Source organism: Oncorhynchus tshawytscha, linkage group LG01, assembly GCF_018296145.1.
Source record: "Oncorhynchus tshawytscha isolate Ot180627B linkage group LG01, Otsh_v2.0, whole genome shotgun sequence".
Classification (NCBI taxonomy): domain Eukaryota; kingdom Metazoa; phylum Chordata; class Actinopteri; order Salmoniformes; family Salmonidae; genus Oncorhynchus; species Oncorhynchus tshawytscha.
Genome location: NC_056429.1, coordinates 7,014,915 through 7,029,241, shown reverse-complemented (window position 1 = coordinate 7,029,241; position 14,327 = coordinate 7,014,915). Strand labels below are relative to the sequence as shown.

Here is a 14,327-nt window from a genome sequence, read left to right as displayed (position 1 = left end):
CCACTTCCTGTTATATGTCTAACATGTGGCCACTTCCTGCTCCAGATCAACACTACTACAGATGAGAGGGACCGGTCCAACCCATTCCGCTTCGCTAACATCGGCGTGGAGAAGTTCCTGGAGCTGAACTCTGAGCAGAACCATGATGACTACTGTCTGGCCTACGTCTTCACTGACAGGGACTTTGATGATGGTGTGCTGGGTCTGGCCTGGGTTGGAGCTCCTGCAGGTACTGACACACAATTACTGGTCCTGTCTGGCTCATTTGCGAAGACCATGGCGCTCCAAAACTATTTGTGATGCATTATGGGTCTTGAAGGGATGGACCGTCCTTCACTAATATCTGTCTGTCCACTGGGAGTTCTGGAGAGATGGACTGACCCTCACTAATACCTGTCTGTGTGTCCACAGGGAGTTCTGGAGAGATGGACCATCTCCCACTAATACCTGTCTGTCTGTCCACAGGGAGTTCTGGAGAGATGGACCCCCACTCTGTCTGTCCACAGGGAGTTCTGGAGAGATGGACCGTCCCTCACTAATACCTGTCTGTGTGTCCACAGGGAGTTCTGGAGAGATGGACTAACCCTCACTAATACCTGTCTGTGTGTCCACAGGGAGTTCTGGAGAGATGGACTAACCCTCACTAATACCTGTCTGTCTGTCCACAGGGAGTTCTGGAGAGATGGACCATCTCCCACTCATACCTGTCTGTGTGTCCACAGGGAGTTCTGGAGAGATGGACCATCTCCCACTCATACCCGTCTGTCTGTCCACAGGGAGTTCTGGAGAGATGGACCATCTCCCACTAATACCTGTCTGTCTGTCCACAGGGAGTTCTGGAGAGATGGACCATCTCCCACTCATACCTGTCTGTCTGTCCACAGGGAGTTCTGGAGAGATGGACCATCTCCCACTCATACCTGTCTGTCTGTCCACAGGGAGTTCTGGAGAGATGGACTGACCCTCACTAATACCTGTCTGTCTGTCCACAGGGAGTTCTGGAGGGATCTGTGAGAAGAGTAAGCTGTACTCTGACGGGAAGAAGAAGTCCCTGAATACCGGCATCATCACTGTTCAGAACTACGCCTCCCACGTCCCTCCGAAGGTCTCACACATCACCTTTGCCCACGAGGTGGGACACAACTTTGGCTCGCCGGTGAGTTAGATAATCTAGCCTGCTGATGGTAAATGCATGGAATACAGCAAAACCTCATCCGGACCTGCAATGGTCTCTCTCTCTCTCTCTCTCTCTCTCTCGTTCTCTCGTTCTCTCTGTGTTTGTCTGTCTCTCTCGCTCTGTGTCTCTCTCTCTCTCTCTCCACTCACTCACTCACTCACTCCACTCACTCACTCACTCACTCTCTCTCTCCCCTCCCCCTCTCTTTCCCTCTCTCTCTCTCTCGTTCTCTCGTTCTCTCTGTTTGTCTGTCTCTCTCGCTCTGTGTCTCTCTCTCTCTCTCACTCACTCACTCTCTCTCTCCCCCTCCCCCTCTCTTTCCCCCTCTCTCTCTCGGTCTCTCTCTCCCTCTCTCTCTTTCTCTCTCTCTCGTTCTCTCTGTGTCTGTCTCTCTCGCTCTCTCTGTGTCTGTCTCTGTGTCTCTCTCTCCTCTTTCTCTCTCTCTCTCTCTCTCTCTCACTCACTCACACTCTCTCTCTCCCCTCCCCTCTCTTTCCCCTTCTCTCTCTCTCTTGGTCTCTCTCCCCTCCCCCTCTCTCTCTCTCCCCTCACCCTCTCTCTCTCTCCCCCCCCTCTCTCCCCTCCCCTCCCTCTCTCCCCCTCCCCTCTCTCTCTCCCCTCCCCCCCTCCCTCTCTCCCCCTCCCCTCTCTCACTCACTCACTCTCTGTGTGTGTGTGTTTGGTTTGTAACCGCAGCATGACTCGGGGTCAGAGTGCACCCCAGGGGAGTCGAAGACCCAGGATAAGAAGGAGAAGGGGAACTACATCATGTACGCCCGGGCCACATCAGGAGACAAGCTCAACAACAACAAGTTCTCCGTCTGTAGCGTCAGGAACATCAGCCAGGTCCTGGAGAAGAAGAGGGGAAGCTGCTTTGTCGGTACGTTTCCACTGCTGTCTATGGTATTTGAAGCTAGTTTGTCAGTATGTTTCCACTGCTGTCTATGGTGTTTGAAGCTAGTTTGTCGGTATGTTTCCACTGCTGTCTATGGTATTTGAAGCTAGTTTGTCAGTATGTTTCCACTGCTGTCTATGGTATTTGAAGCTAGTTTGTCGGTACGTTTCCTCTGCTGTCTATGGTATTTGAAGCTAGTTTGTCGGTACATTTTCTCTGCTGTGTTAGTTTAAGATTGTTTGTAGAATTCCGTAAAATTTCTTCAAGCAGGATTTTTGGAAAGCCTTGGAATTTTGGGGAAGTTTTTGAAATTCTACACTTCATTAAAGATCATATGTGTTATTATGAATGTCATTTCGTAATGTGTATGTGTTCTTTCTGCCCCCCTCCCCCTACAGAGTCAGGCCAGCCCATCTGTGGTAATGGGTTAGTGGAGCCAGGGGAGGAGTGTGACTGTGGATACAGCGATCAGTGCAGAGACCAGTGTTGCTATGACGCCGACCAGCCTGACAACAGGAAGTGTAAACTAAAACCCAACAAAGTCTGCAGGTAAGATAGCTGACAGAGTAGCTGTCGTCCAGGAAGTTAACCTGACAGAGTAGCTGTCGTCCAGGAAGTTAACCTGACAGGGTAGCTGTCGTCCAGGAAGTTAACCTGACAGGGTAGCTGTCGTCCAGGAAGTTAACCTGACAGGGTAGCTGTCGTCCAGGAAGTTAACCTGACAGGGTAGCTGTCGTCCAGGAAGTTAACCTGACAGGGTAGCTGTCGTCCAGGAAGTTAACCTGACAGGGTAGCTGTCGTCCAGGAAGATAAGGGACTCAAACTGAGGAAAAAAGGGTAGCTTTGTTTCAGGAAGTTAAAATGTCAGGGTAGCTGTTAAATTAACTAAAATTGTAGCTGTCGTCCAGGAAGTTAACCTGACAGGGTAGCTGTTTTTACCTGACAGGGTAATTTTGTTGGAAGTTTACCTGACAAATGGGTATTTTCCCAGGAAGTTAACTTGAAGGGTAGCTGTCCCTCCAGGAAGTTAACCAGACAGGGTAGCTGTCGTCCAGGAAGTTAACCTGACAGGGTAGCTGTCGTCCAGGAAGTTAACCTGACAGGGTAGCTGTCGTCCAGGAAGTTAACCTGACAGGGTAGCTGTCGTCCAGGAAGATAAGGGACTCAAACTGAGGAAATAATACGCTTAGTTTCTTACAAATGTCATTGTAATTAAATTACTAAAATTGACGTGTGCGGAGGCTTATTTCTGTAATTTTGTTGTTTTCTGTCAAATGGTGTATTTTCCATAATACAAATTGACGCCTTATGTCTTTCCCTCCCCCAGTCCCAGCCAGGGCCCGTGCTGTACTCCTGAGTGCTACTATAAGGGCCGGAATGAGAAGTGTCGTGAGGAGTCTGAGTGTGCTCATCAGGGCATGTGTAACGGGGGTACGGCCCAGTGCCCCACCTCTGAACCCAAGGCCAACTTCACCGCCTGCCACGGAGAAACTCAAGTGTGCCTCAACGGGGTGAGTGGATACCTGGCTACCTGTAGCGTGTAGTTAAATACCTGGCTACCTGTAGCGTGTAGTTAAATACCTGACTACCTGTAGCGTGTAGTTAAATACCTGACTACCTGTCACGTGTAGTTAAATACCTGACTACCTGTCACGTGTAGTTAAATACCTGACTACCTGTCACGTGTAGTTAAATACCTGACTACCTGTCACGTGTAGTTAAATACCTGGCTACCTGTCACGTGTAGTTAAATATCTGGCTACCTGTAGTTAAATACCTGGGTACCCGTAGTGTTTAGTTACATACCTGGCTACATGTAGTGTTTAGTTACATACACTTAGTTTGTAGTCATTAAAACTCGTTTTTCAACCACTCCACAAATTTCTTGTTAACAAACTATAGAGTTTGGCTAAGTCAGTTAGGACATCTACTTTGTGCATGACACATGTCATTTTTCAAACAATTGTTTACAGACAGACAATTTCACTTATAATTCACTGTTTCACAATTCCAGTGGGTCAGAAGTTTACATACACTAAGTTGACTGTGCCTTTTAAACAGCTTGGAAAATTCAAGAAAATGATGTCATGGCTTTAGAAGCTTCTGATAGGCTAATTGACATCATTTGACTCAATTGGAGGTGAACCTGTGGATGTATTTCAAGGCCTACCTTCAAACTAAATGCCTCTTGACATCATGGGAAAATCTAAAGAAATCAGCCAAAACCTCAGAAAACAATTGTAGACCTCCACAAGTCTGGTTCATCCTTGGGAGTAATTTCCAAATGCCTGAACGTACCACGTTCATCTGTACAAACAATAGTACGCAAGTATAAACACCATGGGACCACGAAGCCGTCATACCGCTCAGGAAGGAGAAGATACTCTGTGTCCTTGAGATGTACGTACTTTGGTGCGAAACGTGCAAATCAATCCCAGAACAACAGCAAAGGACCTTGTGAAGATGCTGGAGGAAACGGGTACAAAAGTATCTATATCCACAGTGAAACGAGTCCTATATCAACATAACCTGAAAGGCCTCTCAGCAAGGAAAAACCCACTGCTCCAAAACCACCATAAAAAAGCCAGACTACGGTTTACAACTGCACATGGGGACAAAGATCATACTTTTTGGAGAAATGTCCTCTGGTCTGATGAAACAAAAATAGAACTGTTTGATCATAATGACCATCGTTATGTTTGGAGGAAAAAGGGGGAGGCTTGCATGCCAAAGAACACCATCCCAACAGTGAAGCACGGGGGTGGCAGCATCATGTTGTGGGGGTGCTTTGCTGCAGGAGGGTCTGGTGCACTTCACAAAATAGGCATCATGAGGGAGGAAAATTATGTGGATATATTGAAGCAACATCTCAAGACATCAGTCAGAAAGTTAAAGCTTGGTCGCAAATGGGTCTTCCAAATCGACAATGACCCCAAGCATACTTCCAAAGTTGTGGCAAAATGACTGAAGGACAACAAAGTCAAGGTATTGGAGTGGCCATCACAAAGCCCTGACTTCAATCCTATAGAATATCTGTGGGCAGAACTGAAAAATGGTGTGTATGAGCAAGGAGGCCTACAAACCTGACTCAGTTACACCAGCTCTGTAAGGCGGAATGGGCCAAATTTCAACCAACTTATTGTGGGAAGCTTGTGGAAGGCTACCTGAAACGTTTGACCCAAATTAAACAATTTAAAGGTAATGACACCAAATACTAATTGAGTGTATGTAAACTTCTGACCCACTGGGAATGTGATGAAAGTAATAAAAGCTGAAATAAATCATTCTCTCTACAGTTGTGGCCAAAAGTTTTGAGAATGACACAAATTTTAATTTTCACAGTCTGCTGCCTCAGTTTGTATGATGGCAATTTGCATATACTGCAGAATGTTATGAAGAGTGATCAGATGAATTGCAAAGTCACCCTTTGCCATGCAAATTAACAGAATCCACCAAAAAAAAACATTTCCACTGCATTTCAGCCCTGCCACAAAAGGACCAGCTGACATCATGCCAGTGATTCTCTCGTTAACACAGGTGTGAGTGTTGACGAGGGCAAGGCTGGAGATCACTCTGTCATGCTGATTGAGTTCGAATAATAGACTGAAAGCTTCAAAAGGAGGGTGGTGCTTGGAATCATTGTTCTTCCTCTGTCAACCATGGTTACCTGCAAGGGAACACGTGCCGTCATCATTGCTTTGCACAAAAAGGGCTTCACAGGCAAGGATATTGCTGCCAGTAAGATTGCACCTAAAGCAACCATTTATCGCATAATCAAAAACTTCAAGGAGAGCGGTTCAATTGTTGTGAAGAAGGCTTCAGGGCGCCTAAGAAAGTCCAGCAAGCGCCAGGACCGTCTCCTAAAGTTGATTCAGCTGCGGAATCTGGGCACCACCAGTACAGAGCTTGCTCAGGAATGGCAGCAGGCAGGTGTGAGTGCATCTGCACGCACAGTGAGGCGAAGACTTTTGGAGGATGGCCTGGTGCCAAGAAGGGCAGCAAAAAAGCCACTTCTCTCCAGGAAAAACATCAGGGACAGACTGATATTCTGATGAATCCCCTTTCCCATTGTTTGGGGCATCCGGAAAAAAGCTTGTCCGGAGAAGACGAGGTGAGCGCTACCATCAGTCCTGTGTCATGCCAACAGTAAAGCATCCTGAGACCATTCATGTGTGGGGTTGCTTCTCAGCCAAGGGAGTGGACTCACTCACAATTTTGCCTAAGAACACAGCCATGAATAAAGAATGGTACCAACACATCTTCTGAGAGCAACTTCTCCCAACTATCCAGGAACAGTTTGGTGACGAACAGTGCCTTTTCCAGCATGATGGAGCACCTTGCCATAAGGCAAAGGTGATAACTAAGTGGCTCGGGGAACAAAACATCAATATTTTGGGTCCCTGGCCAGGAAACTCCCCAGACCTTAATCCCATTGAGAACTTGTGGTCAATCCTCAAGAGGCGGGTGGACAAACAAAAACCCACAAATTCTGACAAACTCCAAGCATTGATTATGCAATAATGGGCTGCCATCACTCAGGATGTGGCCCAGAAGTTAATTGACAGCATGCCAGCATGTTGCGTGTTTTGGTAGCTTCTACTGTAAAGATATTGAGATCTTGGATTTGCAATTAGGGTTGAATATCCTCTGTGAGGCGTCTCACTATGGAGTCTGATGGTTGACTGGCTGGTGCTGCTTCCCTCTGCAGTTTCCTGTGGGAATGAGCTGGTAGACACAACATATACTGAGTGTACAAAACATTAGGACACCTGCTCTTTCCATAACAGACTGTTTCTGTACAGCACTTTGTGACATCGGCTGACGTAAAAAGGGCTTTATAAATACATTTGATGATGATGATGATGCCAGGGTGGATTGCAGAGGTCTTGAAAAACAAGGTTCAACACTGCAAATATTGACTCTTTGTATCAACTTCATGTATTTGTCAACAAAAGCCTTTGACACTTATGAAATACTTGTAATTATACTTCAGTATTCCACAGTAACATCTGACAAAAATATCTAAAGACACTGAGGCAGCAGACATTGTGTGAATTAATATTTGTGTCGTTCTCAAGTTTTGGCCACGCCTGTACTATTATCCTGCACATTCTTAAAATAAAGTGGTGATCCTAACTTCCCTAAAACAGGGAATTTTTACTTGGATTAAATGTCAGGAATTGTGAAACTGAGTTTAAATGTATTTGGCTAAGGTGTATGTAAACTTCCGACTTCAACTGTACCTGGCTACCTGTAGTGTGTAAACCTATCGTCTAGCTTTGTGCCAACGTATACCAGGATCCTCAACTCAGCCTAGAATCTGCTCTGACCTGCACTGTTTTTATTTCTGGAATGGAATGCCTCTCATTTTTACTGGGAATGTTGTTTGCTATGTTTATCTGTGTCTTGTCCAATCAGTCCCCACATATATGAATTTTCCTCACAGGGAAATAAAAGGGATGTATTTTCCTACTAGCTCTGACTTTACTTACTAGCCAATAAGGGAATGGAAACCAAGCAAGACGACAAGATTCATACAGTGGATTGACGATGTTATGTAAGGGTGAAACTGTATAAAAGCCAAGGACTAAGAATGGAGAGGCAGTTCTTCCATGGAGTTGCTCGGCTTTGTTACTCTCTGTAATGAAGTCTATTTGAATTCACAAGCGCCGGTATCTGGGAAATATTTGATTCAATATTTCCACGACATTAGCTACTTTATTGAGAGAAAAAATGTACTTACTATAAATGTGACATGTGGTTGTCCCACCTAGCTAAGTTAAATGCATTAAACTGTAAGTCGCTCTGGATAAATGACTAAAATGTCACATGATATCTCATCCCTTCTATTGGCTCCTCCTCCAGGGCTGTTCTGGCTCCATCTGTGAGAAGTATGGTCTGGAGGTCTGTACCTGTGCCAGCGTGGAGGGCAAGGACGAGACTGACGAGCTGTGCCACGTTTGCTGTAGTGAGAAAAGTGAGTCCTGTTACCACATCCTCGCGGTCGGTCCCCTCCTGTTACCACGTCCTCGCGGTCGGTCCCCTCCTGTTACCACGTCCTCGCGGTCGGTCCCCTCCTGTTAACACGTCCTCGCGGTCGGTCCCCTCCTGTTACCACGTCGGTCCCCTCCTGTTACCACGTCCCCTCCTGACCCAGGTCCTCGCGGTCGGTCCCCTCCTGTTACCACGTCCTCGCGGTCGGTCCCCTCCTGACACCACGTCCTCGCGGTCGGTCCCCTCCTGACACCAGGTCCTCGCGGTCGGTCCCCTCCTGACACCACGTCCCAGGTCCTCGCGGTCGGTCCCCTCCTGACACCAGGTCCTCGCGGTCGGTCCCCTCCTGACACCACGTCCTCGCGGTCGGTCCCCTCCTGACACCACGTCCCCCTCGCGGTCGGTCCCCTCCTGACACCACGTCCTCGCGGTCGGTCCCCTCCTGGTCGGTCCCCTCCTGACACCACGTCCTCGGTCCCCTCCTGACACCACGTCCTCGGTCCCCTCCTGACACCACGTCCTGGCGGTCTGTCCCCTCCTGACACCACGTCCTGGCGGTCTGTCCCCTCCTGTTACCACGTCCTGGCGGTCGGTCCCCTCCTGACACCACGTCCTGGCGGTCGGTCCCCTCCTGACACCACGTCCCTCGCGGTCGGTCCCCCTCCTGTCCCCCCTGACCACGTCCTGGCGGTCGGTCCCCCTGTTACCACGTCCTGGCGGTTCCCCTCCTGTTACCACGTCCTGGCGGTCGGTCCCCTCCTGTTACCACGTCCTGGCGGTCGGTCCCCTCCTGTTACCACGTCCTGGCGGTCGGTCCCCTCCTGTTACCACGTCCTGGCGGTCGGTCCCCTCCTGTTACCACGCGGTCGGTCCCCTCCTGTTACCACGTCCTGGCGGTCGGTCCCCTCCTGTTACCACGTCCTGGCGGTCGGTCCCCTCCTGTTACCACGTCCTGGCGGTCGGTCCCCTCCTGTTACCACGTCCTGGCGGTCGGTCCCCTCCTGTTACCACGTCCTCCTGTTACCACGCGGTCGGTCCCCTCCTGTTACCACGTCCTCGCGGTCGGTCCCCTCCTGTTAACACGTCCCGCGGTCGGTCCCCTCCTGTTACCACGTCCTCGGTCCCCCTCCTGTTACCACGTCCTCGCGGTCGGTCCCCTCCTGTTACCACGTCCTCGCGGTCGGTCCCCTCCTGTTACCACGTCCTCGCGGTCGGTCCCCTCCTGTTACCACGTCCTCGAGGTCGGTCCCCTCCTGTTACCACGTCCTCGGGTCGGTCCCCTCCTGTTACCACGTCCTCGCGGTCGGTCCCCTCCTGTTACCACGTCCTCACGGTCGGTCCCCTCCTGTTACCACGTCCTCACCCCTCCTGTTACCACGTCCCTCCCCTTCTGACGTTCATGTCGTTTTAGGACTTATATTGGAATTGTATTATGTTCTTTACAGGTTTAGCTACATTCTAGATACTTTCCAAACGTTCCTGGGTTTTTCAGAAATCCCGGTTGGAGGATTCCCTCGTGATTTTGGGAATCCTCCAATCAAGGATTTCTGGGGGAAAAAACAGGAACATTTTCTTGAATTGTTCAATCTTACTTGCCAGCTTGTATGATCGCTACATTGTTAGACAATGTTTAAAGCTCTTCGAGATTATTTTTGTAATGAATAGCGTTCTAAAATATGACATTATTATTGACTCCTGTGATTCTCTCACGTTGCAGTGAACCCCAACACCTGCAGCAGTACGGGTTCAGAGAAGCTGGCCCGGTTCTTCAATAAGAAAGTCACCACGCTGCCCGCGGGGTCTCCCTGCAACGACTTCAAGGGCTACTGTGACGTGTTCATGAGGTGTCGGCTGGTGGACGCGGACGGCCCTCTGGCCAGACTGAAGAAGGCCATCTTCAACCCTGAGCTCTATGAGAACATTGCAGAGTGGATAGTGGTATGTAGCTTACTGACCGACTCTTCAACCCTGAGCTCTATGAGAACATCTAAAATTATAGTGTTATGTGTCGTTGCTGACTTGACTCACATTGTATTTTAATATCATACCATTTTCACTGCACTGGCCTGGTTCTGTATACACCATATTGTATAGTAAAGGAGATATCAGCACAAGCACAGTACTGGTCAGGTTGGTGTGAAAAGGGTATTATGGTCAACCGATGTAAAGTGGCACACTGGCATGCCTTGGGGAACTCTCACGTAAACCACGAAACTTATCCTAATCTTGTTTTTTTATATATATATTTTTAAATGCACATTTTTTTTACCCCGTTTTCTCCCCAATTTCATGGTATCCAATTGTTTAGTAGCTACTATCTTGTCTCATCGCTACAACTCCCGTACGGGCTCGGGAGAGACGAAGGTTGAAAGTCATGCGTCCTCCGATACACAACCCAACCAAGCCTCACTGCTTCTTAACACAGCGCACATCCAACCCGGAAGCCAGCCGCACCAATGTGTCTGAGGAAACACCGTGCACCTGGCAACCTTGGTTAGCGTGCACTGCGCCCGGCCCGCCACAGGAGTCGCTGGTGTGCGATGAAACAAGGATATTCCTACCGGCCAACCCCTCCCTAACCCGGACGACGCTAGGCCAATTGTGCGTCGCCCCACGGACCTCCCGGTCGCGGCTGGGTACGACAGAGCCTGGGCGCGAACCCAGAGTCTCTGGTGGCACAGCTGGCTCTGCAGTACAGCGCCCTTAACCACTGCTCCATTTTATTTTATGTACACTCAATTATAAATGTGACCTGTGGAATGTGCATGCCATGTTGACTTGGGAGCACCGGCTCAGACAATACATGAAATGTCACACGGTTCTATCTGTGTGACAGTGTTTGTCACAGAAAATAAGTACTTTGCCATATGGATCAAGATGAGATTGGAGGTCATTTAAAACCAAAATAAATTATTTTGAAATGTTTTTGAGCCGCAGGAATGTTTATCCCATCAAGGTGTGACACGGTTTAAAAAAAAAAAAAAGTTATATATACCATGGATCAAATGTAATCTGTGTTTTCCATTTTCTAATTCCAGGCTCACTGGTGGGCAGTGTTGTTGATGGGCATCGCTCTGATCATGTTGATGGCTGGCTTCATTAAGATCTGTAGTGTCCACACCCCTTCCAGCAATCCCAAACTGCCTCCACCCAAACCACTACCAGGTGAGTGTCTGTCGTCACACCCAGCTCTCCCACCCAAACCCAGCTCTCCCACCCAAACCACTACCAGGTGAGTGTCTGTCGTCACACCCAGCTCTCCCACCCAAACCACTACCAGGTGAGTGTCTGTCGTCACACCCAGCTCTCCCACCCAAACCACTACCAGGTGAGTGTCTGTCGTCACACCCAGCTCTCCCACCCAAACTACTGGAGATACGAGCCGATCTTCTCAATGGACTTACTGTCTGTTTAGTCTTGTTTTCCTCTCTGTGATCGTTTTGTTGGGGTGCGTTACAAACCTTCAGACGATTTGGGAAGTGGAGCAGACGAGCTGTTGATAGGTTGTGAACTAATCCGTCTCCCCCCCTCGACACCAGGCACGCTAAAGAGGAGGAGAGCCCAGCAGCACGCACGGGACGCCCGAGACGCCCAGGTGCACCAGTCCCAGTCCCACCACGGAGGTGGAGATCACGGCCAGCACCACCCAGTCTCCGGAGGCCAGCGGCAGCAGCCCTCACGCCAGGCCCAGCCACAACCCCAGCCTCAGAGGCATCACCGCAGCCAGGGCCAGCCTAGAGAAAACTACCAGATGGGTCAGATGAGACGCTGAGCTGTTGAGACACTGGGGCTCGGGGTGGGACCGCTCGGGGTGGGACCGCTAGGTCCGCTGCTCCTTCCATCGACTGCTCCTTGCCTTGGCTCCTCCACGTGCCTATCTATGTAACTGGTGGGACTGGGATTTGAACCGATTTGTGGGATTTTAATCCGGGTCTCCAGGGTGGGAATCTGACGTCCTAACCATTTAGATCAACATGATTTTCTTAGCCTTTTCTTGATTAGGATTGATGGAATCAAGGGAAAGGGAATCACACTTTAGTTTTTACACGTTTTTTGGTTGTTGGATTTCCTCTTGGTCTAATGGTTAAGGTGTTGGGTTGCCACGTGGGAGGACCTGGGTTCGAATCCCACCGGTTTACACCTAACAGTAGGATAAAACACTTGCTTCAGTCCTTCCAAAGAACAGCCTATACTGGTTGTTTACCATCCTCATACCCTCCATCTACAAACAAAACAGAGTTGAGAAAGTGAGAATAAACGGACCCCCCACCCCCTCCAACGACCACCACTGACTAGAGCCTGCAGCACGGCTGACCTCTTCAGTCTTGTTTTCTGTGGCTCTCTATGTGCAGTGGAATCCACCATCAGTCATTTTGTTTGACCATCCACCATTTTTTTTTTTTTTTTTTTTTTTGTGGAGTGGAAGTGACCATCCACCATTTTGTTTTGTGGAGTGGAAGTGTCCATCCACCATTTTGTTTTGTGGAGTGGAAGTGACCATCCACCATTTTGTTTTGTGGAGTGGAAGTGACCATCCACCATTTTTTTTTGTTTTTTTTGTTTTTTTTTGGAGTGGAAGTGACCATTGGCCATTTCCAATGCAGTAGGTCTTCGGTCTGCCTCTTTTTCCCACCAAATCTTTCTTTCAATGGAGTGCCAACGAGTGGAGGAATGGAATGGTTTCATCACGTGTAGCTTTACTACCTTCGGTCATGTTTTTTCTTTTCGATTTGTAAAGTACCTCCTCTTTGAGTGACAACACCCATGTGATCCGTGGCTCCTGGTTGGTTGAAATGTTTTGTCAGCCATAGTAGCCAGGAAATGAAGTGAAAAACACTCGGAGGAGATTTACTTGTACTTGTGACTAAAACACAACGTTTCAAACAAAACTGGGAAAAGAGACGATGCTCTTCTCTTGGTTTCTCCATGTAGAGACTGACTGTCTTCTGCATGTGATTGTACAGATTTCAGTGTAACATAAGTGAAAAAAACTAAACTATTTCTTCTACTGTAAATGTACGTATGATTCTTTACTGTTTTTGGGTTAGTACTGTACTCTCAGGACAGTAACACAAATGAAGATATCTGGAATAGTAAATGGACAGCATTTCACCAATCAAGTTCTTATTTTTCTGCAGTGATGGAATCACATGGATGGAATTCTCTATGGCGTTGTGTTTAGGGTCCGGTTGCTAGATGCTAGGTTCCAAGGATTGAACAAAAAGGTCACCACCATTTTCCCACTACTTCTCACCTTTGACCTTTTATGACATTGAAGGTCTCCAAGATCTCTTCATCGGGTAACGACTTGTTCTGATCACGTCACGATGACATCATGATTAATGTGACTTGTTCCGACCACGGCATGATGACATCGTGATGTAACGACTTGTTCTGATCACGTCACGATGACATCACGATGTAACGACTTGTTCTGATCACGTCACGATGTAATGATTCGGGATAGAAGAATCAGGGGAAAGAAAGGAAAAGGGAACTTCATTTTTAGTTTTTACACACTTCTTCTTTTTCTTGATATGTTTTGATGCAGAAGAATAGAACAAATAACCACTAACGGAAAGCTGATGATTCTGCCTGTTATATTAGGTCAGTGATGCGGTTTTTTAAAGTTTTTTTTTTTTAAGAGACATTTTATGGCAAGCATTCAAAATGGCACCCTATTCACTATTTAGCCCTATGCACCCTGGTCAAAAGTAGTGCACTATGTAGGGTTTAGGGTGCCATTTCGGACATACACTTACTTTAGTACGGAGTGCATTAATAGTATCAAATTGCTAGGTTTATGTGAGTGTGGAAAATAAATACAAAAACAATTCCAGAATGGATGAACAAAAAAAAAAACATTGAGTACAATTGATATCAAACTGTTCATTTTCAATGTGGGCATGGAGTCATAATTTTTAAAACTTAAAAAAAAAATATGACTACAGTTGATTTGACAAAAGGTCTGTACTAAGTTGTCTGTTACGTAATTGATCACAACCGATAACTTGCCAATGATAGCTGATGTTGACTAGTTTGGGTCTGTAGTTCAGACAGCAGGGGGAGGAGTTATTCCAAGATGGTGGCACTTTCAAACTAACACTAACACTATGTATAGAGCTAGAATCTGGATTGAATGGTCTTCCATCCTGCAACAATGTGTGTGGAGGCCTGGATTGGGTTCATTAGGCATCAAATGGAAGAAAACGGACTGCAACACGGAAGGGCCTACCTGGATTTGTCTAAAAAAAAGAAACG

The 14,327-nt window shown here is 47.8% G+C and overlaps 1 protein-coding gene across 1 annotated transcript in view; it reads left to right on the top strand.

Moving 5' to 3' along the window:
• LOC112265333 (disintegrin and metalloproteinase domain-containing protein 10-like) overlaps nt 1–13,971 on the top strand; it is a 35,292-nt gene extending 21,321 nt beyond the window's left edge. Inside the window, exons 8-16 of the mRNA XM_042324081.1 lie at nt 46–229; nt 993–1,156; nt 1,874–2,057; nt 2,471–2,621; nt 3,400–3,583; nt 7,938–8,049; nt 9,784–10,004; nt 11,105–11,231; nt 11,606–13,971. Coding sequence (XP_042180015.1) covers nt 46–229; nt 993–1,156; nt 1,874–2,057; nt 2,471–2,621; nt 3,400–3,583; nt 7,938–8,049; nt 9,784–10,004; nt 11,105–11,231; nt 11,606–11,838 — 1,560 coding nt within the window. The 3' untranslated portion in view covers nt 11,839–13,971. The remainder of the gene's footprint in view (nt 1–45; nt 230–992; nt 1,157–1,873; nt 2,058–2,470; nt 2,622–3,399; nt 3,584–7,937; nt 8,050–9,783; nt 10,005–11,104; nt 11,232–11,605) is intronic.
• Nucleotides 13,972–14,327: the final 356 nt, after the last annotated feature.